This window comes from Prionailurus bengalensis, chromosome A1 (assembly GCF_016509475.1).
Source record: "Prionailurus bengalensis isolate Pbe53 chromosome A1, Fcat_Pben_1.1_paternal_pri, whole genome shotgun sequence".
In the NCBI taxonomy this organism is placed as follows: domain Eukaryota; kingdom Metazoa; phylum Chordata; class Mammalia; order Carnivora; family Felidae; genus Prionailurus; species Prionailurus bengalensis.
The window spans coordinates 124,964,394-124,990,593 of record NC_057343.1 but is presented as its reverse complement, the minus strand read 5'-3'; the positions used below and the strand labels follow the sequence as shown (position 1 = coordinate 124,990,593).

Genomic DNA, 26,200 nt, shown 5'->3' with positions numbered 1-26,200 from the left:
TATTTTAACTCATTTAACCTCTACAGCAACCCTATTAGGTTGGTACCCTTATTCTCATTTTGCAGATAAAGAAACCAAGATGACCTGCCAAAGGTTACAGACATGGTAAGGGACAGCACCAGGATGCAACCTCAGGTCATCTGGAAGCAGAAGGTACACTTAACCACTACACATTGCCTCTAAATAAATGTTTGCTAGATCTAAATAAAAATTTTAACTTAACTAGATGTTATATGTTTGTTTTAAACACCCCTATAAATGGCAGAACTAGAATACAATCCAGCCACACTCTGTAAATTAGCCATGGGATGATGAGGAGCAGCAAGCTGAACACACTGAAGCCTTGTCTATGTCAGAGCGCCATCTCCAAGTTTGCTTGGGACTCCCTTAACACTAGACCTACTTCTCTGTCTTTTAAAAATGATCTGAACAACAAAAATCATAGTATATCCTGCGTTTTACTCTGGATCTTCAATGTAATAAAAAACTTTATAATTGTTAATTTATAGGTATATTGCCCTCTTATAGACTGTCATTTTTCCGCAAAAGGCCCTGGCCTCTCATGTATTTCTTTACACACACACACACACACACACACACACACACACACACAGCTTATCTTTTAAGTTCCTCATCTTGCTTTAGGAAAAAAAAAATCTGAAGGTTCTCTTACATCGACTGCCTAAGAGTCGCGCTATAAGAAGCAACAACCTCTCCTCCTCTCTGCCATCTGCTCGGCAGCCGCAAAGCAGCAACCATGCGTGAATGCATCTCTATCCACGCTGGCCAGGCTGGTGTTCAGATCGGCAATGCCTGCTGGGAGCTCTATTGCCTGGAACACGGCTTCCAGCCTGATGGCCAGATGCCAAGTGACAAGACCGTTGGGGGAGGAGATGACTCCTTCAACACCTTCTTCAGTGAGACGGGTGCTGGCAAGCAGGTGCCCAGGGCAGTGTTTGTAGACCTGGAACCCACAGTCATTGATGAAGTTCGCACTGGCACCTACCGCCAGTTCTTCCATCCTAAGCAGCTCATCACAGGCAAGGAAGATGCTGCCAATAACTATGCCTGAGGGCACTACACCGTTGGCAAGGAGATCATTGACCTTGTCTTGGACTGAACTCAAAACTGGCCGACCAGTGCATGGGTCTTCAGGGCTTCTTGTTTTTCCACAGCTTTGGAGGGGGAACTGGTTCCAGGTTCACCTCCCTGCTGATGGAACGTTTCTTTGTCGATTATGGCAAGAAGTCCAAGCTGGAGTTCTCCATTTACCCAGCTCCCCAGGTTTCCACTGTAGTTGAGCCCTACAACTCCATCCTCACTACCCATACCACCCTGGAGCACTCTGATTGTGCCTTCATGGTAGACAATGAGGCCATCTATGACATCTGTCGTAGAAACCTCGATATTGAACACCCAACCTACACTAACCTAAATAGGTTGATAGGTCAAATTGTGTCTTCCATCACTGCTTCCCTCAGATTTGATGGAGCCCTGAATGTTGATTTGACAGAATCCAGACCAACCTGGTGCCCTATCCCTGCATCCACTTCCCTCTGGCCACATATGCCCCTGTCATCTCTGCTGAGAAAGCCTACCATGAACAGCTTTCTGTAGCAGAGATCACCAATGCATCCTTTGAGCCAGCCAACCAGATGGTGAAATGTGACCCTTGCCATGGTAAATACATGGCTTGCTGCCTGTTGTACTGTGGTGATGTGGTTCCCAAAGATGTCAGTGCTGCCATTGCCACCATCAAGACCAAGCATACCATCCAGTTTGTGGACTGGTGTCCCACTGGCTTCAAAGTTGGTATTAATTACCAGCCTCCCACTGTGGTACCTGGTGGAGACCTGGCCAAAGTACAGCGAGCTGTGTGCATGCTGAGCAACACCACAGCCATTGCTGAGGCCTGGGCTCGCCTGGACCACAAGTTTGACCTGATGTATGCCAAGCGTGCCTTTGTTCACTGGTATGTGGGTGAGGGCATGCAGGAAAAGAAAGCTTTCTGAGGCCCATGAGGACATGGCTGCCCTTGAGGATTATGAGGAGGTTGGTGTGGATTCTGTTGAAGGAGAGGGTGAAGAGGAAGGAGAGGAAAACTAAAGTTAAAAATGTCACAAAGGTGCTGCTTTTACAGGGAAGCTTATTGTTTTGAATACTGAAAAGTTGTGCTCTGATCAGTTACTTTGTATGTAGCAGTGTATACTCTCATATACAATTACTGACCTATGCTTTATAACACAACTCTTTGTTATAGATCCACGCTGTCCATTTCTCTGATAGGTTTGAATAAAGTATTCCCTGTCTTAAATGAAAAAAAAAAAAAAAATCACGGTGAGCCTGAAGGCCCATTTCCCAGGCGGGGGAGGAATGTAATGAAATTAGTTTTTGCTAGGTATTTTTATCACAGATTAGGAGGTGCAAACCGCAAAGAAAAACTAGTTTCTTGGTGTGTCACCAGCTCTGGGGTTCACTGATCAATCACAACCAACTCATTTAGTAAGTTAAAAATATATATCATGGCAAGGTTCGTTTGTGTAAGAGTTGGACCAAGGCCGGCGCCCCCACGATCTGCGGTAATCTGGTGTCCAGTCACGACCATCGGACTCTTCATTTTCCCCGGGGAGTTCCCACACCTCCTCTGTCCCTAAGGGTGGCCGGCGGTCCCTCGCGGCACAGAGTCCCTCAGGGAAGGCTGAGAAGGAAGGCCGAAGAAACCGCGGCGAGAAGAGATGGCGGCAGGCATAAAAAGCACCCGGGCTTCAGTTCACGACCCCGTTATTCCACGGAAAAATGGAACATTCCGCTCTTTCCGCCCGCAGAGGGGAGGTGGGGGAACCCTTCGATCTGGTCTAGGAGAGGCGACGCGGGCGCAGCCACCGGAATCCCGGACGCCGGGAGCCTCGTTACGGGAATCGCAGCTGCCTGGTGTCCCGCCCCTTCGCCGTCGGGCTGCAGCCGACCCAATGCCCGGGCGCGCAGGGTCTCTCTGGGGCCAATCAGCATACAGTCCCTAAGTCCGGAGGCGGGGCGCGGCGAGGGCGCTGCGGGGCGGGGTCAGGGGGCGCAGCGCCCCGCCGTGGGAGGAGGGCCGCGTGCCGCGTCTGCGGGAAGGAGCCGGGAGCGAGCCGGAGCCGAGGCGAGGAACCGAGAGGCCCGTGGAGCCGCGCGGGGAACGCCCGGGCGTAGCTGAGCCGGAGGCCGCGGCTGCGCGGCCCACGGGCCCGGCCTGGCACCGAGGGAGTCGCGCGCTGTACAGAAGCGGAGGAGCGAGGCGCCGCGGCCTGAGGTGAGGAGGTTCCGTGGCCAAATGAAGGGCCGTGTAGCGGGAGGATGAGGGCTATAGGTCTGGGCGTTCGGGCCCGGAGACCTGGCATTGGAGAGGGCCACCCTCCCTCGCGAGAGGGGCGCCCCAACAGCGCGCGAGCCCTAAATTTGTTAATCCCAGTCTGGAAATCCCCACATTCCTCGTTCCTTTCCCTATTCGCACACCTCCGAATTTGATCTCTACAACTTTGTCACCTACATTTCTCAACCCTAAGTGCATACCTTACCTCCAGCGCGCGGACACACACATACACACACACATACACACACACGTACCCTTCTCAGGCCCTCGCCCCCAAATCCCCACTTTTTGCCCCTTTAATTCCTCTAGCCCCGCATTTGACTCTTCATTTTCTACCTGGAGGTTAATTTCTCTTCCCCAAAGCCGTCTTTTCATCCTGAAATTGTAATGTTTCAACACTTTTGGAAGTTCATCTTAAAACATTTTAAACTGACGTCTTTATTCTTTTTATCTCTAACGTGTACCAGTTCTAACGAAGCCCACCTAACGCTGTATCTGAAAAAGCACCAAATTCATCTTTAAAATTTCACCCCTCCTCACCAGCTTAAAGGTTATTCCACGCAGCAAGGTTCTGTTTTTTAGGAGATGGACAGCATTTTATTCATAACTATTTTTTCTTTGAAAAAAATATCAGGTTAGAAGTAAGACTTGCCACTTTTGTTCTTTTCACCTTAAGAAAGGACACGCATTTCGGTTTAATTTGTGTAGTTGGTATGGGGTCGTTTCACCGATTACACTGCTTTAAAATAAGTAGTGATTAGAATGCCAGGGTGACTCTTCTAAAAGATTGAAGCCTTTGGTTAAGACAGTGCTGTAAACAAACCCTTTAGACTGTGTGAGTGCCAGCTTCAAGTTGGACAACTCTTAATTTGAAATTCCTGACTCAGATCATCATATGAGCTGTTCGCCATTATCTTAATTTCTTAAATTCATGATAATTCCCATTTGGAAGTATTTTTGGACTGTAAATGGAATTTTACATTTATAGAACCAACTTGATATTAAGTTAAATCATGCTTTCCAGCTTTTTTTTGGGGGGGGAAATTTTGAACACTTTTTTTTAATCACAAGTGGAAGAAAAAAATTACAGGATGGAGAAAGTGTGAGAAAAGGAGAATAAGTTTTGTAGTGGAATTTTTCACTCTTTGCATGTCTGTATTAATTGACAATATTATGCACGTTTAATTTTCTCAGAGGTAATTTAGAATATTACAGTACTGCTGCCAGCTAACTTAAGATATTTTCTTATGTAATGAAAAATGTGTACAGTGTTCTCATTTTTATTTATGAGTTGCAGTGTTTTCACTTTATTTCAACATTTTCCTAAGGGAATTTGCACTGGAGTTAAATGTTGGGGCAATTTCGATTATTGTATACCTATGAAGGAGATGTTGCAGTACCCACTTTATAAAGAAGGAAACTGAGGCTCAGGGTCCGTTGAAACCTAGATCTATGTAATTTCAAGTCCTGTACTCGCTGTTGGTCATTTTTTCATGCAGACACATTTCTCATGGAGGGTCCACTACTACAGTTTGAGAACTTTGGACTCCCCCATAACTGTTCTGCAGAGAGGGTTCCCCATCCTCCCCCCCCCCCAAAAAAAACTTATTTGAGTGCTTCTTATTTTAACAGGAGTCAGGATTCCCTGGCCCTAATACAGCTTGGCTCCTAGAGAAATGTGTGGAATGTTCTCATAGCCTTCTCCATTTCTTTGATTGCAAAGGCAGTATGATCAGAGTTGAAGTTTCTAGTCTATTTATTATTTTACACAACAAATACTAAACACAACTGGCTCCAGGAATTCACAAAGATGCAGGAAATATCGTCAGGACATTGATAGAGTTTACAGAAATTGAGCTGACAAATGTATGAAAAATTGCAAGGGTGCAAGGCAGTTTTTTTTTTTTTAATTTTTTTTCAACGTTTATTTATTTTTGGGACAGAGAGAGACAGAGCATGAACGGGGGAGGGGCAGAGAGAGAGGGAGACACAGAATCGGAAACAGGCTCCAGGCTCCGAGCCATCAGCCCAGAGCCCGACGCGGGGCTCGAACTCACAGACCGCGAGATCGTGACCTGGCTGAAGTCGGACGCTTAACCGACTGCGCCACCCAGGCGCCCCTAGGCAGTTTTAATTAGATGCAGGATGATACAGAAAATGCTGTAGATATATAAATTCGGGAGTGATTATTTAAGGTTTGGAATGATCACAAAAGACTGAGCAGAGGTCAGACTTGAAAACTTTGTAAAATTTGGATAAGGAGAAAAATGAAGGAAACCCATTCCAAATAGAGGTCTGTGTAGAAAGGGTCAGAAATAACCAAGCTATATTATATCCAGCACATATGTAATGCTTACTTTATGCCAGTCACTTTTCTGAGCTCTTTGCCCATATTAATTCTTTTATTACTTATAGCCTTGGGAGGTAAATGTTATTATCTTCCTTTTACAAGGAGGGCAGCTAAAGCAAAGAGAGGTTAATTTGTCTAATGCCACAGAGTTAATAAGAGGTAGATCCAAAATTCATACCTAGACAGCCTGGCTTCGGAATCTGAGCTCTTAACTGTGATGCATATACTGTCTCTTCATGTAGTATACTTGAATGTCAGTGACTAGAATAATATGACCATACCAGAAAGTCTTTTAAAACCCACTCTTAATTGTTCTCTATGTGCCTCAAAGTATCTTAGATTCTGAGAATATCAAGGCATACGAAGTACAGTGTTATTAGTCCTGTTACCGAACGGTACTCGAGTGCATTGGGAGCAAAGATGTTTGTGGGAGTGGGGGGAAATTCCACAGGAGAGATGATGTTTCATCTGAGTTATAAACAGTACAAAGCAGAGTCTGGAAAAGACATTCTAGAGGCAGGGAATAGGATATGTAGATGTAAAAACTCTGAAATAACTGTGTTAGAGAAAGTCTAGTAGTTTGCAGTGGCTTGAACTTAGTGGCTAGGAGTGGCTAGTTGGGAGTGATAAAATGTAGATCAGATTGTGAATGGCAAGATGAGGTCAAGTAAAATGAAAGCTTCATTAGATTGTTTGCTCTTCTCTTTAGGTCTATCATAGTGGGATAGCTTGAGGAAAGTCTGAGTAGAGGGGGTTTTTAGAAGAGACTTTACGATTTATTTATTTATTCTTTGATCTCTACATCCAACATGGAGTTTGAACTCACAACCCCTAGATCAAGAGTCACATGCTCTATGGCTGAGTCAGCCAGGCCTCTCCAGAATAGATTTTAAATATTGGAGAAGATAAGTGAGACAGGCACATGAAGCCAAATATTTAGACTCTTAAGTAGCTAAAATATTTGGCATTAATATTCACCATTTAAGTTTCCTCTTTTAAGGAAAAGAATGACAAGTTTAAAATAATGTCATAAATAGATTCATCCACCTATTATGTTAGAATGATTTGGAGGATGGAAAGAGACTGGAAGCAGGAAGGCAGTGATAAGTACTAAGATGGGAGTGGGTAGAAAAGAAGAGACAAATGAGAAAGACATCATGAAAGAAGACTGGACAAGCTAGAATTTAATAGATAAGGGACAACAATGGACCCCATTGACTTAGGCAGTTCAAGGAGGGTGGTCGTGGATGGGGTAAAAAGATGAGTACTGTGACTTTTGTAAAAAGCGGGTGCATTTATGTATGTATGTATGTATGTATGTATACAATATGTGTGTATTGTTTTTAGACCTTTCTATTTGAGTCAGAAGCAGAATATCCAAGACAGTGATATATAACTGGAATCAAAAGAAAGTTTCCAGCCAGAATTCTTGAAATTACTTTGTTTGAAGATGATAGTTCAAGTCATACATCTTCAAAGAAGTTAGTATTTTTTAAAAATAGTAGATCCTAGGGCTGCCTGGGTGGCTCAGTCAGTTCAGTGACTGTGTCTTGATTTCCGCTCAGGTCATGATCTCATAGTTCGTGGGTTCGAGGCCTGCGTTGGGGCACTGACGGGGCGGGACCCCTGCTTGGGATTCTCTCTCCCTCTCTGCCCCCCCACAAATAGATAAATAAACTTAAAAAATAAGTAGTAGATCCTAAATAGTCTTGGCTCCATTCATAGCCAGGAGATAAAACCTAGCAGAGAATTCAATGAAGGAGACAGTAAAATAGACAAAGGAAAGATTTCAACAACATAATATTGTTACATAGAAACCAGGAGATAAAAGAAATTCAGGAAGCAAAGATAGTCAACAATATGGAATGTTTCAGAAACACTTTTGATATTGTCACAATGGTTACAGTCTCTTTTATTCTGTGTGACTAGTATATCTTAATGAGATTTAATGAGAAGTTAGCTACTTGATCATGACTTGAGAGCTTCATCTGTTGAAATGTGCCTATAGTATAGATTATCATTTCAAAGCTGTGTATGTAAAAATACCCAGAGCAGGAGCTTTATTCCTTTCAGCACAATAAATCTGTTGTCCGGTTAAAATTTGGGTGTTCTACCTCCAAATTTTCATTTTCTGTTTACTCAGTTTCATCCTCTGCTTTGAGGTAGATTTGTATATTTACTTCTGAATAGTGCATTTCATATAGGTTGTCTGCACAATCTGTCTTTTTTGGATGTTCTCTAGTATATATTCCCTCACCTCTATTCCCTAACACAAAGTAAACTCATCACAGCTATGTTTCAGATAGTACAGCTCTGGTTTGTACACTGGCATGTGCTGGAATTTTGCCATTGATAATCTTCATTTGACATTTAGAGTCAAAGATGGCATAGCTAACGTGTATGCTGTTTTCTCTGTTTAGAAAAACCTTTACTCATATTTCATATTTGGGCCTTCCTGGGCCCTTTCTGAATTGAGTTCTTCTATATGCTTCTCTAGCATTGGGTGCATAGTCTACCCTGTAAACTTTGAACTTCTTAAGGTTGTTTATTTGTCTTCAGCTATTATTTGTTAAGGTTTATTTCTTAGGCTGTAGTGAGAGCATGGATGGTTGTCACAATACTCTTTAGGCCTTTTCATATGTCTAAAACAGTGGTAATTTGTAAGAGGCCTTCTTCTCTAAGGTCATAAACATACTCTGTATTTTCTTCCAATACTCTTAAATTTTGCTTTTGCATTTGGGTCCGTAATTAATTTGGAGTGTATGTATCTGTGATGAAGTAGAGCTCTTTATCTTTTTGCTTGTGGAGCCAGCTGTCCCAATACTATTTATTAAATAGTCCTTTATTTCCCCAGTGATAAGAGATGCTTTTTTTTTTTAATCAGATAATTAAATTCTTAAATGTACATGGGTTATTTCTGGATTTTTTGTTTTGTACCATTGGTAGAATTATTCATATGCCAATGCCATGCTTTGATTACTGTAACATAGTATGTCTTAACAGATGATACAGCAATATTCTGTTTATTTTTCCTTTTGAAAGTAGGTTTTTGGCTATTATCTAATATTTCATATGAAATTTTAAATTGGTTTGTACGTTTTCGTAATAAACCACTTTGCAATTTGGATTAAAATTGTATTGCATTAATATGTTAATTTGTGAAGAACTGATGTCTCTATTATATATATTTTGTTTTTCATTCCATGATATTTGAGTTTTCCTAATGAGCTGTTTAGTAAGGTTTTATACTTTTCTGTATAAAGTTATTACATAGTTGTTTTTTTTACATAGTTCTTATTAGATTTTTCTTTCTTAGATATATTATAGTTTTTGATGGTGTTGTGAATAGGATTTTTTCTTTTACATTTCTAATTGGTTATTAGTGATGTATAGGAGAGCTGTCTATGTTTTTTGATGATCTTTTGTTTATTAAACTCTCAGTAGTTGTGGTAGTTTGTCATTTGGTTCTCATTCTTTTTCTTAATAGATGGTATTTATACGTTTTTCTTTTTCCATTTTTATATCATATTTATTTGCTCTATTTTTAGTTAAGCCCTCTAGAACAGTATTGAATAAGTGATGACTCCAAGCATCTTGTTTGAATTCTGACTTTGACAGGAATGCATCTAATTTTTTTTTAAGTTTATTTAATTTGAGAGCATGTGAGGGGCAGAGAGAGAGAGAATCCCAAGAAGGCTCCCTTATGCGAGCACAGAGCCAATGCATAGCTCAATCTCATGAACCCTGAGATCATGACCTGAGAGGAAATCAGGAGTCGGATGCTTAACCATGTGAGCCACCCAGGCAGCCCTCTAATTCTTATTTTTAAGTATGATGTTTATTGTAAGCTTCTGATAAAGTACTGTGCTACCACAGATGACCATTTATTGAGTACATACTTGTCAGCCAGATAAGTTTTAAGCACTTCACATTTATTGACTTGCTTAGTCTTCCCAAAAGTCCTAGGTAGTATGTGGGTAGGTGGTAGTGTTATCCTTATTTTACAGGTAAGGAAAATGAAAGTGAGGGATATCAAATAACTTGGCTAAAATGTTATACAAAATTAAGGAGCTGGAATTTGAACATAGGTGGTCGGATTCCAGAATCCATCCTCTTCTTTATTATACTTCATCAAGTGGATGGTCTCTTTCAGTCTTAGTTTTCTGACACTTTGTTGTTATTTTTAAATTTTAAGTGAAGCTTTTGAATATTATCAGTTGCTTTTCAAGCATCTATTGGAATGATTATATAGTTTTCTTCTTTCAATAAATATGATGGATAGCATTGTTATCTTTTTGCATATTGGACTAATATTTTTAGGCTAAATACTTGTTAGTATTTATGGTTTTTGTTTTGTTTTGTGTTCATGTACATTGCTAGAATAAACTTGCAATGCTTTAATTAGGATTTTTCACACCAGTACTCATCATAGTTTGATAATAGTTTTATTATGTAATCCTTGTTTGATTTGTTATCCAAGTGACTGTGCACCTTGGACTCACGGCCAAAGTAGGATAATAAGGATAAGATTTACCCTCCTGCCTGAAACAGCCATAGAATAGGAAAAACACATGAAGCAATGATAAGACACTTGACACTGGATAATGAAAGGCAGTGATCTTATAGATTGGAAACAAATAAAATGAACCCTATGACTGCACTATCCTAGTACGTTGAGAAACTTTCCAGGCCATGGCATAGGTAGGAATGCAGGGTAAGTCCCATGGATGTGCATTCTCTTGGATTTCCAGAAATGGCCTGGAATAACAAAGGTGCTAAAGTTGACAGAACAGAATACTAGAGAACTCTTGAAAGCTTCAGATGTCCCATTCAGCTGTTCAGCTGAGTACTGACCGGTGCATGCATGTAAAGAAACATACCAGGGAAAGAACCTTCTGGAGACAGTAAAGATAACAGGGTTGATCCTTCCATAGAGACAGGAATGGTACCTGTCCTCACCAGTCAGGTTGGGAACCAACCCTAATTCCTGGGACATTGGAGAGTACACAGAAGGATCCTGCCTCAGTAGTAGGGAATAAATCGCCCTAGAATAAGCACTGCTCCCATCCTACCCAGTGTATTTTTTTAAAATTTTTATTTAAATTCCAGTTAGTTAAAATACAGTATAATATTACTTTCAGGTGTACAATATAGTGATTCAACACTTACATACAACACCTGGAAGTCATCACAGGTACACTTCTTAATCCCCATTTTCACCTGTCTCCACACCTACCTCCCTTCTAGTAATTGTCAGTTTATTAGCTAGAGTCTATTTCTTGGTTTACCTCTCTTTTTCTCCCCTTTTCTCATTTGTTTTCTTTCTTAAATTCCACATGAGTGAAATCACACAGTATTTGTCTTTCTCTGACTGACTTAATCTTGCTTAGCTTAATACTCTCTAGCTCCATCCATGCTGTTGCAAATGGCAAGATTTCATTCTTTTTGATGGCTGAGTAATATTCTGATGTGTATATATACCACATCTTCTTTATTCATCAGTTAGTGGACCCTTAAGCTATTTCATAATTTGGGTATTATAGATAATGCTGCTATAAACATTGGGGTGCATGTATTCCTTTGTATTAATCTTTTTTTTTTTTTATTGTTTGGGTAAATATGTAGATACCCGTGCATCTTAAAAGCAAGATGTGAAAGGACCAAACTGTTTCCAAGTAACTTAACTGTGTCATGGAACAAAGCTCAAGAGTATAGAAGTACAGGGGGTACCTGGGTGGCTCAGTCGGTTAAGCATCTGACTTCTGCTCAGGTCATGATTTCACAGTTCATTGGTTCGAGCCCCACCTCGAGTTCTGTGCTGACAGCTCAGAGCCTGGGGCCTGCTTTGGATTCTGTGTCTCCCTCTCTTTGTCCGCCCCACCTCTGGCTTGTGCTCATTCTCTGTATCTCTCAAAAAATAAATAAACATTTAAAAAATTTTTTCTAGGGGCACCAGGGTGGCTCATTCAATTGATCATCTGACTTCGGCTCAGGTCATGATCTCGTGGTCTGTGAGTTTGAGCCCTGTGTTGGGCTCTGTGCTGACAGCTCAGAGCCTGGAGCCTGCTTTGGATTCTCTGTCTCCCTCTCTCTCTGCCCCTTTCCCACTCATGCTCTGTCTCTCTCTCTGTCAAAAATAAATAAACGTTAAAAAAAAATTTTTTTCTAAACACTGTAGAAATGCAAAAAAATCCAATAGCAAATAAGGTGAAATTCAGTGGCATACAGTCAAAAATTATCAGGCATGCAAAGAAGCATGAAAGTACATTATATAATAAGAAAAATTAAAGCTCACCCAGGGCTCACACAGATAAAATTACCAAAGAGATTAGAATAATTATATGACTATGTTCTGTATGTTTAAAAATCTAAGTAAGGTTATAGAAAATATGAAAAAGACCCTATTGAACTTCTAGAGATGACAAATAACATTGTGTAAGATGGAAAATACATAAGTTAGGATTAATGGCAGATTGGACATTGCAGAGGAAGAAATTAGTAAACTTAAAGACATAGCGGTAGAAATTATAAAACCTAGAAAGAAAGAAAAAAATGGACTTACAGCTCACATCACTGAGCTGTGGGACTACTTCAAGCATCCTGATAATACATGTTATTAGAATCCTTAAGGATCGGGGCGCCTGGGTGGCTTGGTTGGTTGGGCATCCAGCGTCAGCTCAGGTAATGATCTCGTGTTTTGTGGGTTCCATCCCTGTGTCAGGCTCTGTGCTGAAAGCTCAGAGCCTGGAGCCTGCTTCAGATTCTGTGTCTCCTTCCTCTCTCTGCCCCTCCCATGCTCATGCCGTCTTTCTCTGTCTCTCAGTAATAAATAAAAAAACGTTACAATCCTTAAGGATGGGAGCAGGAGGGTCAGAGATAAATATCTTCAAAGAAGTAATGGCCATAATTTTTCTAGATTTGATGAAAACTATAAACCAGCAGATCTAATAAGCTTATTCAACTCTAAGCATAAGAAACACGATGAAAACTATACCAAGGTATGTTATAGTCCAGTTGCTCAAAGTTAGTGATAAACTAGTTACAAAAAACTTAGATTCATCCAGCGGAAAATAAGAGACTTCTCATCCAAAAGAAGAAAGACAAGGATGATAGTAGATTTCTCATTAGAAACAGTGCATGCAAGAAGTTAATAGCTACATTTTTAAGTACTGAAAGAAAAAACTATCAATTGAGAATCTATACCCAGTGAAAATATCTATGAAAAATAATAATGCAATGCTTTTTAGATATATAAAGACTTAATCACCAGGAGACCCACACTACAAGTGTGACTACAAGCAGACTCATACTACAAGACCCACTACAAGTGGGGGTCTGCTGCCATATATATATGTGTGTGTATATATATACACACACACACACACACACACACACACATACACACACACAGTCTTTCAGTCTTTCAGGCAGAATGAAAGTATCAGATGAAATGTGGACCCAGACAAAGGATGAAAAACTCTGGAAATGGTAGTGATATGGATAAATATACAAGATTTTTATATTATTTAGTCTTCTCTTACAATAATTATTTTAAAAAATAGTGACAGCATGGTTTATAATATTTGTAAACTACATGTGAAGTTTATAAAATATACAAAAGTAAGTTGTATGGCAAAAATAGTATAAAGATCAAGAGGAGAGAAATGGATGTATGCTGTTTTATACTTTACTGTGCATGAGGTGCTGTAACATCACTTGTAGACTAATAAGTTGTCTATACTATACTGTGTGTACTATAAACCTTAAAGTAACCACTAAGATAACAAAACAAAGATTTAATAGCTTATAAGCTAACAAGACAAAACAGAAATGATAAAAAAAAAAGTAATTAAGTGAACACGTGACAGTAAAAGAAGAAAAGGGAAACAAGAGGTTAAATAAGTAAAAAACAAATACAAAGATGATAGCTTTCAGCCCAACTGTTTCAATAATGATATTAAATGTAAGTGGCCTAGATACCCAATAAAAGCAGAGGTTGTCAGATTAGATACAACTGTATCCTGGTTACCAAAACAAATAAAATGCAACAAAAGACAAACAGTGCTCTTTAAATATGAAGAAACAAACAGGTTAAATATAAAAGAATGGGGAAAGATATACCATAACACTAATGAAGAGAAGGTTAGATTGTCTATAATGTCAAGGTAGATTTCAGAGCAAAGAATATTACCATTGGTAAAGAACATCATTGCACAATGATGGAAGAGCCAATTCATCAGGAAGACCTTATATTTATGTGCCTAATAATGTAGCTTCAAAATATATAGGACAAAATCTGAAAGAACTGCAAGAAGAAATAAAGTCAGAGTTCTATTTGGGGATATCAATACCCCCTTTTCAATAATTGATAGAGGAAGTAGAAAATTACTAAAGATATAGAAGATTTGAATAATACTGTCAATGAGATTGACGTTTATATAACACTCCATCCAGCAAAAGCATTGCTTTTTAAGTACACCCAGAACACTGATATCAAGACTTAAAGCTACGGTCATCAAGACTGGAATAGTTGTATAAAGATAAGCAAATACATCATGCCACAGAACAGATCAGGAATTGGATAATTAGCTCTCACAGGGGAAATCTAGGCTGCCTCCTTTTTTTAATAAAGTATTATTAGAATACAGCCACACCCATTTGTTTATGTATTACCTATGGCTGCTTTTTGCCACAACAACAGATTGGGTAGTTCCAGCAGATATCTTGTGATCTACAAACCCTAAAACATTTATTCTCTCTGGCCCTTTACATAAAATGTTTACCCAGCCATGGAATAAAGATTACCAAAACAGACTCACACATATATTGGCAGTTGATTTTTGATGAAAGTATAAAGGTAATTCACTTGAGAAAGGATAGTTTTTCTACATACAGTTCGGAAACAATTGGCTATTCATATGTAAAGAAAATAACTTGAATACCTACTTTATACCATATATAGAAATTATTTTGAAATAGTTGATAGACCTGAATATAAAACCTAAAACTATAAAACTTTTAGCTAGAAAACATAGGAAAAAACCTTTGGGACTTTGAGGTAGGCAAAGATTTCTTAGATACAGTAATTAGATACCAAAAGATTAGTGCTTAGATACCAAAAACACTAATTCATAAATTGGACTTCATTAGAATGAATATTTCTGCTCTTTAAAAAGAATTAATAGAATGGAAAGATAAGCCACAGATTGGGAGAATATACTTAAAAGAATTTTCTAATAAAGACCTTATATGTAGAATATGTATATATTTTTTAATTTTTTTAACATTTATTTATTTTTGAGAGACAGAACTTGAGCAGAGGAGGGACAGAGGGAGGGAGACAGAATCCGAAGCAGACTCCAGGCTCTGAGCTGTCAGCACAGAGCCCAACGTGGTGCTCAAACCCATGAACCGTGAGATCATGACCTAGTCAAAGTCAGACACTTAACTGACTGAGCCACCCAGGCATCTATATATATATACATATATATAGATGGGGGTTTTTTTGGTAATGTTTATTTTTGAAAGAGTGTGAGTAGGGGAGGGGCAGAGAGCCGGAAACACAGAATCTGAAGTAGGCTCCAGGCTCTGAGCCGTCAACACACAGCCCGACGCTGGGCTTGAACCCGTGAACTGTGAGATCGTGACCTGAGCTGAAGTCAGATGCTTAACCGACTGAGCCACCAAGGCACCCCTAGAATATATTTTTAAAACTTTGTAAACATAGTAATGAAAAAACAACAAATGCAATTTAAAAATGAGCAAAATATTTGGACACATCACCAAGGAAGAATATGAATAAATATATACCTACCATATATATGACCTAGCTATTAAACTAGCTATTTTCCAAAGAGAAATGAAAGCTTTGTCCCACCAGACTTGGGACTGGTTATATTATAGTATATTTTTTCCACTAATATATCATGTACTAGCTTACAACAAGGAAGTCAGTTTATCCATCCAACAAATATATTGAGGTACTTACCATTCTAGGTATGATTCTTGTTGCTAGGAGCATAGTTGAGAACAAAACACACAGAATTTCTTGCCTAATTTGCTTGCTTTCTATTTTAGGTGCACAGTGTATTAGTTTCCCAGGGCTGCTGTAACAAAATGGCACAAGCTGGATGACTTAAAAAACAATAAAAGTTTATTAAGTTATTCTAGTAAGAGAAGTTTATTCTCTTACGGTTCTGGAGGCCAGAAGTCCTTCTGAAACTCTCGGTAGAATCTTTGCCTCTTCCCTCTTCGTAGCTTCTGGTGGTAGCCATTCCCTGCCTGTGTTGTCACATGGCATTGTGCTTGTATGTTTTATCTTATAATGACAAGCAACCAGTATTAAGGGCCACTCCATTATGATATCTTAACTAATTATATCTGCCACAGCCCTATTTCTAAATAGGGTCATATTATGAGATACGGGGGGTTAGGAGATCAACATGTTGTTCAGGAGGAAAACACAATTCAACCCATAACAGCCAATAAACAAAATAAGTAAATTAAATACTATTTTGGCACACTTTCTGAAGTGTTGGCATACTATGGTCCACAGACCTAATCTAACCTGCATCCTATTTTATTAAATAAGGTTTTATTAGAATTCAGCCATCCCTTGTTTTTTTAATTTTAATCCAAGTTAGTTAACATATAGTGTGCCCATTTGTTTACATATTATCTATAACAGAGTTAACTAGTTGCAACAAAGACCTTAACACACACAAAACCTAAAATAACTATTATTTGGTTCTTTATAAGAAATATTTGCCAAGCTGTTTTAAAAAGTATTAAGTGCCATTGAGAAAAAAAAAAAAAAAACAGGAAAGGAGGATAAGCAATACTGGGTGGCCAGGGAAAACCTGTATGAGAAGGTGAATTTGAGCAAATGTAATAATCTTTATGTATTGACTTTAGTAAGGGAAAAAAACAAGTTATAGAACATTTTTGTGAAATAAAGTGTATTTATACAGTATAATTTTAGAATATACAAATAAAAATTTTGCAAGAGTTTCCATCAAATTGTTGACAGTAGTTCTCTGGGGATTATAGAGGACTTGTACATGACATTTTCAACTGCTGTTCACTTGAAAATTTAAAAATAATTATTTCCTTTATATTTTAATATATCATTGTTATAAATTCAGTTTCTTATATATTATTAAATTATATCAAAGTGTTAATATTTATGAAACAATAATGGAAGATTCAACTCCTTTCCTAAGTTTGAAGTTATCTTTTACATTTCAAAGAACTGCCATTACTTTTACACCAGATTTAACCTAGCTTTGAATTTTAAACTGAGTTTTTATTTGTGTGCATAAAATAGTTTGGCAGTTGAAGAGTTAGTAGTCTTAACTGTTAGTGAAAGGTTAAAAGGTATGATTCTGTTAAAGATTTGTTTTAACTGCTTTTGTCAAATTCAACAAAATGTCCCTTTCATGTTTCTGTGACATTACATGAAAATCAGGGAAGTTTGGACTAGGCACAGAGGGGCTGATAATGTTTCCAAGTATGTATTAAAACAGTAGGATGGGGGAGCCTGAGTGGCCCAGTTGGTTAAGTGTCTGACTTTGGCTCAGGTCATGGTTTTGCAGTTTGTGAGTTCGAGCCCACCGTCAGGCTCTGTGCTGACAGCTCAGAGCCTGAAGCCTGCTTAGGATTCTGTCTCCCTCTCTCTGCCCCTCCCCTACTCACGCTCTGTCTCTGTCTCTCAAAAATGAATAAACGTGAAAAAAAAGGGATGTTTAAATATTGTTATACAGGTGTTTATGGGATTGTTCTATACTGAAAGTCAGAAGGTATCTACAATGGAATACTTTCAGAAAGCCTTATACTAGGCAAGGATTTAAGAAGTAAGCATATAATAAATGTTATCAAAGCCAGCTTTCTCTATAAGGCTTTCCTCTCTTTATAGTGAGAATCAATGAAAAGAACATGACTTTTGGAGGCAGAAGACTTAGTTTCACATCCCTACTTCACTTCCTAATTTTGTGATTTGGGTAAGTAACTTAGCCTGTTTTGTTTTTCTTTTGTGAAGTTCCAGTAGTTAATCCTTGCCATTTGAAACCCATTGAATTCAATATCATGAGTGAACCCTAAGGTAAACTATAGACTTAAGTTGCTTATAGTGTGTCATGTAGGTTCAACTTGGGTAGAATGCACCATTCTGGTGAGTGACGTTGATAATGAGAGAGGCTATGCCTGTGTGGGGGCCAAGGGTATGTGGGAATTCTTTGTACCTTCCTGTCAATTTTGGTTTAAATGTAAACCTGTTCTAAAAATATAAACTCATAAAAAAATAAAAAGTAACCCCTGCCCTACCTACCTGCTTCTCTAGGATATTAGGAGAGTCAAGTGAAATAATTTACATAAAAGCACTTGTTATAATGTAAAACAGTAGTATAAAAATGTTAGTTATGAATTAGTAATTAGTTATGGAAACCAATTTGACAATTTCATAAAAATATAAATAAATAAAATAAAATAAAATAAAAAATTTAAAAAAAAGGAATTAGTAATTAGTACTAATGGAATAGAGCAGAGCCAGATAATTTTTAAAATAATAATTAGTTAGGGGTGCCTAGGTGTTTCAGTCAGTTAAGCTTCCGACTTCTGCTCAGGTCATGATCTCATGGTTTGTGAGTTTGAGCCCCTCATTGGGCTCTGTGCTGACAGCTCAGAGCCTGGAGTCTGCTTCCCGTCCCCCGTTTGCTTGCACGTGCTCTCTTTCTCTTTCTCTCAAAAATAAACTTTAAAAAATAAATAAAATAATAATTAGCTAATATAATATAAGTTTGATGGATTTTTTGCAGATTTTTCAGAGTAACACTGTACTATGTATACATGATACCATACTGAAATTTTTCCCATCTTCATCCCTGCCCAGCTTACTCAACAAACATTACTTTGCCTTCTATTTGGCAACTGTAGTTATCTATTCTGCAATTATAGTAGTAATGTTACTGTAGTAACTAAGTTTATATTGACATTCTTCCTCCCATGAAATCTATATCTATACATATTATTCATGCTTCTTTATTCTGTCCTTGGTTCAAAGTGAAATGAACAAGAGACTCAAAAATCACAATCCACAAATAACAAAAATAATTATAAAAAATAATTATAAAGACCAAAGCTATTAAATATTTATCCATTATAATTCCCATGCATTCTCCCACTTGAGAAAATCCATGGGAATCAAAGTGAATAAGAACAATCAACTATAGAGACAGTGTTGAATTTATTTTATTTTTTACATCATTTATTAACTTTATTACTTTAATAGTTGTGAATTACTTGTGATGCATCTTATAGCACCTTTCAACGCATTACTGTGTTGAACCACCACAGTTGAGGAATTGCCACTGCAGAAGAACCACTCATTGCTTGGAATAAACATTCCCTGTATCTGTGGTTAGTAGTTATGTTTTAGCTCCATAAAATCTTCCAAAATAACATGCAAATATCAAGGAAAATCATTGTTTGCAATGTGGTTATAATATATGTGTGGAAAATTCTGCAAGAGATGAAGGAGGATAATGCTAATAATAGAACTGTAAATTGAATATGTCTTGTCAACAAATTGAAAGGACAGGAACAATAAGCAGGATACTGTCAATTCTGTCCATTTTAAAACAAGATAAGCCCCAAAATTAAGTTGGCGGTATTGCATTTAATATTTTAGCTAGTGCTACTGTGTTTCCATCTCTTAGGTTTGAATTGTGAAATTAAGTTCCGTAATGCATGTATCTTCATCACATCTCAATGACAATCCTTTAAAAATTAGGAAACATTGTTTTCTAACTAAAAAATGTGAAACCTAACTTTGCCTGTTTTCCTTTACTTAATGTGTTTGTGGCCCCGCTTAGATAAATCTAGTTGCTTTGTGGTAACTATAAATACATTTACTTCATGGGACCTCTTCTTTTGGAGTTTTGTTGTAAGAATATAGTGTAAAAGTAGAAAGATTGTCAGTTTCCAGGAACCATAGAGAATCCTCTGCACAGTGTGAACAAGGTACTTGGTGGGGGTGGTCAGGATGGCATGACCACATATCGCTCTCCTAACATGCCTTGATATTTTATTTTGTTTTGATGAACACTTGAGTGATGTGGAGTTTTCTCATATGGGACTATTTAAAGTTGGCAAATAAGAGATACAACAGGTGGAGGAAAATGGTTCCTGCACCTTAACTTTTTTTATACCTTTACCTTGGGAGAATCTAAATAGTTCATGAACATATTGTTTATGGAGTGACTGTTACATAGTAAGGGAGTGCATAAAATCAAGTTAGTATTACTATTTAATAAAATAATACTTTGTTCCAAATATAGTACTGTGAAGCCCTCACCAAGAAGTTGATAGTGTTATTTGGGAGAGTTTATGCATCAAGAATTTTTTAATTTAAATTTAGTTTTTTGGGGGCGCCTGGTGGCTCAGTCAGCTGAGCGTCCAACTTTGGCTCAGGTCACGATCTCGCCGTTTGTGAGTTCGAGCCCCGCGTCAGGCTCTGTGCTGACAGCTCAGAGCCTGAAGCCTGCTTGGGAGTCTGTGTCTCCCTCTCTCTCTGCCCCTCCCCTGCTCACGCTCTGTCTCTCCCTCTCTCTCAAAAATAAATAAACATAAAAAATTTTTTTAATTTAGTTTTTTTGATTAAGTACTAAAGTCACATAGAAGGTGCAACTAGTATATGGTAGAGAGTCTCCCTCCTACCTAGGTGTCTTACCTCGTGGCAGCCAGTACTTGAATTTTTATCCTTCTAGAGGTGTTTTGTGCATATATAAGGAAATAATTGTGTGTTTTACCTTTTTGTGGTTTCTTCCCACAAATAACAAAAATATACTGTCCTCTATATTAACAGTATTTAAAAAATTTTTTTAATGTTTATTTTTGACAGACAGACAGAGCATGAGCAGGGGAGGGGCAGAGAGAGAGGGAGACACAGAATCCCAAGCAGGCTCCAGGCTCTAGGCTCTGAGCTGTCAGCACAGAGCCCGACGTGGGGCTTGAACCCACAGACTGCGAGATCATGACCTGAGCGGAAGTCAGGTGCTCAACTGACTGAGCCACCCAAGCACCCCTACATTAACAGTATTTTAGATATCATTACATACCTGTGGATCTAGAGCTTTCTCATTTTTGTAGGTACATGTATGCTCTATTTGGATGTGCTATAATTTAACTGCTCCCCGATTTCACGAACATTTAGGTTGCTTCAGCCTTTTACTATGCTGTAGTTGATAATCTTCTATATGTGTCATTTTGCTCATATCTGTAGTATAAAATACTAGAGATATAATCATTAGATTCAAACATAGGTGTTTTAATTTTGATGGATAATGCAAAACTGAGCATATGCCTTTTGTGCATAGGTTCTTTTCTTGGTTTATAACTGAGTTCTACTTTACAAATAATAAAATTCACAGATTTAATGTACAGTTTATTGGGAAGGTTATGCCATTTTATACTGTAATGTGCAGTGTATGAGACGGCCTTTATGTCATAGTCTCATAGTCTCAACGTCTCAACAGTCATAACACTGTTGATAATTTTTTAGTTTTTATTTTTTGACCAAAACTAGAAATGATACTGGGTAGTTCTTGTTTTATTTTTTACTATTTTTACTGTGCAACTTACATGCAATGAAGTCCACAGACCATAAGCATAGTCCAAAATATAGAACATGTCCAGCATCCCAGATTGCTCTCTACTGTCCTCTTCTCCACCCCCCAAAAAAGATAACTCCTATTCTGATCTCTATCACCACATATTACATTTGCCTGATTTTGAGCTTTGTATAAAGGGAATCATGTATACTTTTTGTGTCTGATTGCTTTCTTCTCTATTGTATGTGAGATTCAGTCATTTTGTTTTGAGTACCTGTAATTCTTTTTCATTCCTGTGATTTAGTTACTTGAATTTTTCTGTTCCACCATTTCTCTGGTTTTGGGCTTCTACTTTTCACTATTTATGATTAAAACTTGTATGAACATTCCTGTACGTGTCTTGTAGAGGAGTGAGGCACTGATGTCTTTTGGGTATACACCTTGTCCAAGTAGATTTTGCTGGGTTTTTTAAATTGAGTTTTAATTTATAAAGAATAAAATTTATCAATTTTTACTGTACAGTTTGTTAGGATACAATTCCTCATAGGTCTCTTGAAGATTTGCTTACAACCTTGAAAAATAGGGGTAATGTTTTCCTCCAGAGTAAAAGGCAAGCATGCTTACTGACGTTTGAAAAGATCTGGGTTTTTAAGCTCAGTCTTCTCTCCTGTAACATAACCCACTGTGTGTACAGGTGTTACCTGACTCTCTTCACAATGCTGTGTCGGAATTGGGGCTCAGGCAACTGGCGCAAGAAAATGCTGATAATCTGAAAATGCTGCTCCTGGTGTGAGTAATCAGGTCCTTTGTCTCTGACAACAGGAGTTTCAGGTCTTCTGCCAGTATCCATAGAACTGGCAGGCTAACTTGTTAGCTTGCAAGTAGGGTAAAATCTTAGAGCTTTCACTATTCTTAACACAATTCAGTGAATTTTGACCATTGACTATTTGAATATTAAATGTGTAGTCTTGTCACCACCACACTCAGGTCATAGAACATTCCCGTCACCCCAGAAAGTTCCTTATGCCTCTTTACATTTATTCCCCTTCCCCACTTCAGCCCCAGTTAGCCCTTTATCTGCCTTCTGTCACCTTAATTTTGCCATTTGTTGAATATCCTGCAAATGGAATTATACAGTACATAGCCTGTTATGTCTGGCTTCCTTCGTTCCACATGTTTTGAGATTCATTCATGCTATTGCATGTATCACTAGTTCATTCCCTTGTATTGCTGAGTGGTATGCTATTGTATGGATATACTATTGTTTGGGTATTTGTGTATCCATTCACCAGTTGATAGACATTTTTTTTAGTTGGGGACTATTATGACTAAAGCTGCTATGAACATTTGAGTAAAAGTCTTCATGTTGACATGTATTTTTAGTTCTCTTGGATACATTCTTAGGAGTGGAAATGCCCACTGTTATTATGTGCTTTTAACTTGGTAAAGAACTGCCAAATTGTTTTCCAGCGTGTCTCTTTTATCTTGTATTCCTGTCTGGGGTAGTTTTAATTTGCATCTCTCATTATGAGTGAAGTTGAGAGTATCATTTCATATGTTTAAATTACTTGTATTTCCTTTTCTATAAATTGTCTATTCAGCTCATCTTGCTTGTTTTTCTTCTAGGTGTTGGAATTTTTTAGTGATTTGTAGGCATTCTTCATATATCAGGGGATATTTTTGGTCATGGTATGAATTACAAACTTTTTTTTTTTTCCATTTTGGTGAATATCTTTTGAGGTTGGTTTTGGTGGGTTTTGCCATGAAGAAATTTGTCTCTCTGAAGTATTGTCTCACATAGTGTTTACTAATAGTACAAGTCTACACATCAAAAGAAACAGGATTGCTTTTTTAATTGATCTTAAAGTGTAAGTTGTTTTCCATCACTATTTTATTAGCCATAACTCCAGTGGGAATAAAGAAAAATGTTTTGAAGACTTAAATTTGTTTTCTGCATCCTCATAAAATTTTATCACCATTTAGAAGATGATTATACAGTGGAAGCAAGAGCTTCAGAAATTGTGTTATTATGTGTTGTAAGAGAAAAAATATTAAAGATAATACCATTGTATGTCTTTTACAGAAATATCTAATGCAAGATGTTGACATTGAAAACTTGGATAGTGCAAGCATTGTTTATTTTCTTCACCACTGAATCTGTAGGTAAGATTCATGAAATACCCTTCCTCCCAGCATCACAAATTAGGTTTATATATTTTTATATAATTTTATAATTAATCTTATGTTTCATAATTATATAATTATTTTTATTTTTTTTCTAGGATCATTATTGAGAGAATAATGCTGTTAAAAATGATTTTGAAATGTAAAAATACTCCTGGTAAATTATAATTTGAGTTGAAACAGTCACCCAGTAATCCTAAATGCTGTTTCTGTATACTGGCAATAACTTTAAGGTGGGGAGGGGAAAAAACGTATTGTTGGTTTTGTTGGGTTTTGGTTGTTTTTTTTTTTTTTCAATTAATACATAGGGGAAAGTCCACATTTAGTGGCCAAAGGTATCACTGAGCAGGAGTGTTATTGTGATACCAGAATAAAGAGGTCACTTGGAGCAGTACTGCTCAAACTAGACCACAACGTGATGCCCATCTGAGAACTGGTTGTTGTTACTGGTCCACTTAAGTACAGAAATTAAGAATGTTAGAAGTTCTTAACAATTTGACATAGCCATGATACCCAAGCATGTGATCCCTGGACTTGTCTCATCAAAAATGGTACAGAGCAAAGATTGTGAAAGACTGGGGGGAAGAAAAAGCCATACTGATCTTTTCACCACAGATAGTTTGACAAGTACTGCTATAAATCATCCCCTTTCTAAATCTAGGAATGCAGCTCTTTTTGAACACTTTAAGTGACATAAAGCTTATTTTGAAAATTGTTGCTATTTGAGAAACCTTTACTTATTCTGAAGCCCAAATTTTTCTCCTTGAAATGTTTTCCCATTAACCCTAGTTCTAGACTACTCCCACTTTCTCTTCCCACTGTTCAACTCTTCACATATTGAAGAACTGTGTTTATGTGTCTCTTGAGGCCTCTCTTCCCCAAATTGAACTTACGCAGTTATCCTAATTATTTTTTACAGCCTTGGCTTCTAACCCTGTACATGCTGATTACACTTCTCATTCTTCCTTTGGTTGCCCATAGCACCTTCAAAATACTAGACCATCCCACCTCTCACACTTACCAGCTGTAGGACTTTGGCCAGTTGCTTAATCTGTGCCTTAGTTTCCTGATCTATGAGATGGGAATAATAATGGTTCCTAACTCCTAGGGTTATTACGGAGATTAAATGAATTATTATACAGAAGGCATCTGGACGGTGCCTGGCCCATAGTAAACATTATAAAAAAGATAGTAATTATATAATTATTATTGAGGTTCAAATAAAATACACTTAAAAAAGTGAATTTAATGTACCAAAACTGGACTTGGTCTGAGTATAGTAATTTTATAATTTACTTTGATCTAAACATCTTTACTCAATCAACATAGTTTTTTTCCAGCTAAGATGGACTGTAGTTTCATGTTAAGCTACTAGCCAGTGAAAATTCTTAAGTTATTTTCACATGAATTACTTTTAAGCCATTTCTCCCTTACCCTGTATTTATTTCATATCAGCCTGAATGGGAGGTATTTTCCTCTCTGGCATAGTTCATTATCTTGGTTTTAGCCTACTGGTCTATTTTTTCAATATAATTTTAATCCTAACATTATGATCCAAAGTGTTGTCAATCCTTCATAGTCTTGTCCTTTGCTAATTTGATAAGTGTGGATGTCTCTCTGTTTTCTGCCAAGTTATCAATAAGTATGTTCAGAATAACAGGACCATGTTATTGCTGTTTCACAAATTACTCTAAAACTTTAGGCTTAATATGGCAATCATTATTATTTCTCATGGTTTGTGTGTCATGAATAAAATAGCTGGACTGTTCATCTTTGCTGTATGATATCTGGGACCTCATTTGGAGTATTCTAAGATTGGGAACTAGAATCATGTGAAGGCACATTCATTTATATGTCTGGTGTTGATGCTGGCTGTAGTTTGAGGACTTTGCTGGGCTTGTTGGCCAGAACAGTGCATGTAGTCTCCCCATGTGACCTTGGCTCACCTGCAACATGTGGCTGGGTTCCAAGGACAAATGTTCTAAAAGAAAAAGAGAGCTAGTCAAAAGTTGTATTCATTTAATGATCTAGCCTTGGAAGTCACATAGTACACTCCATTAGCTGAGGCAGATTGGAGGGCCATTAGTACCCACACAGATCTGAGGGCAGGAGTTGACCCCATTTCTTTGTGGAAGGAGTATCAGTCACATTGTAAGAAGAGCACGTGGGATGGGATAAATATATAGGTGTGACCATGTTTGGAAAATACAATCTGGCACAAGGGCTAAGAGCAGGCACTTGAGCCTACTCAACTCAAGACTTTCTCACGCTGACTTTTCTTGTAGTATTTTTTATATTTGAGTAATCAACCAATTAAGATTCAATTTAGTTTGAACCAATGGAATTTCTGTTTTTGTAACTCAGGAACAACCAAATAACAGTTTTGTAATGTTCATGCTATATTACATGTTATAGTATATTCTAATCCACATTTCTTCATCTTGTCTATGTAATTACCCCAACTAACTTTCTCAGATGCTTAAAAATTAAAATGCTTTCTTTCTAAACAATTTAATCTCAAATAACCTGGTAGCCATGTAAAAATGGTATTAATTTAGCATAGGATGATTTTAATGAACCTGTATTTCACTTTGGAACATTTGTTCATTTCTGGTATTTCTCTTATTTTGCGTGTTTAAAAAGTATTAATACTGAGCCTGTAGTTGTGTCTCATGTAGTTCTGTAAAGTGTATTGTGTACTTACTGTTC

At 37.7% G+C, this 26,200-nt stretch overlaps 1 protein-coding gene and 1 pseudogene across 5 annotated transcripts in view; both read left to right on the top strand.

Moving 5' to 3' along the window:
• The first annotated feature begins 646 nt into the window (after positions 1-646).
• LOC122489102 lies at positions 647-2,151 on the top strand (annotated as a pseudogene).
• An 894-nt stretch (positions 2,152-3,045) lies between these two features.
• Positions 3,046-26,200, top strand: part of IL6ST (interleukin 6 cytokine family signal transducer) — a 55,575-nt gene continuing 32,420 nt past the window's right edge. The window contains exons 1-4 of one of the 5 annotated variants that reach the window (XM_043590592.1): positions 3,046-3,292; positions 17,617-17,701; positions 22,002-22,096; positions 23,391-23,470. In XM_043590592.1, the coding sequence (XP_043446527.1) occupies positions 23,407-23,470 (64 nt within the window). In that variant the 5' untranslated portion in view covers positions 3,046-3,292; positions 17,617-17,701; positions 22,002-22,096; positions 23,391-23,406. Of the gene's footprint in view, positions 3,293-17,616; positions 17,702-20,727; positions 20,847-22,001; positions 22,097-23,390; positions 23,471-26,200 lie in introns of those variants that run through there. The other 4 variants (XM_043590584.1, XM_043590608.1, XM_043590601.1 and 1 more) reach the window with 4 other exon arrangements.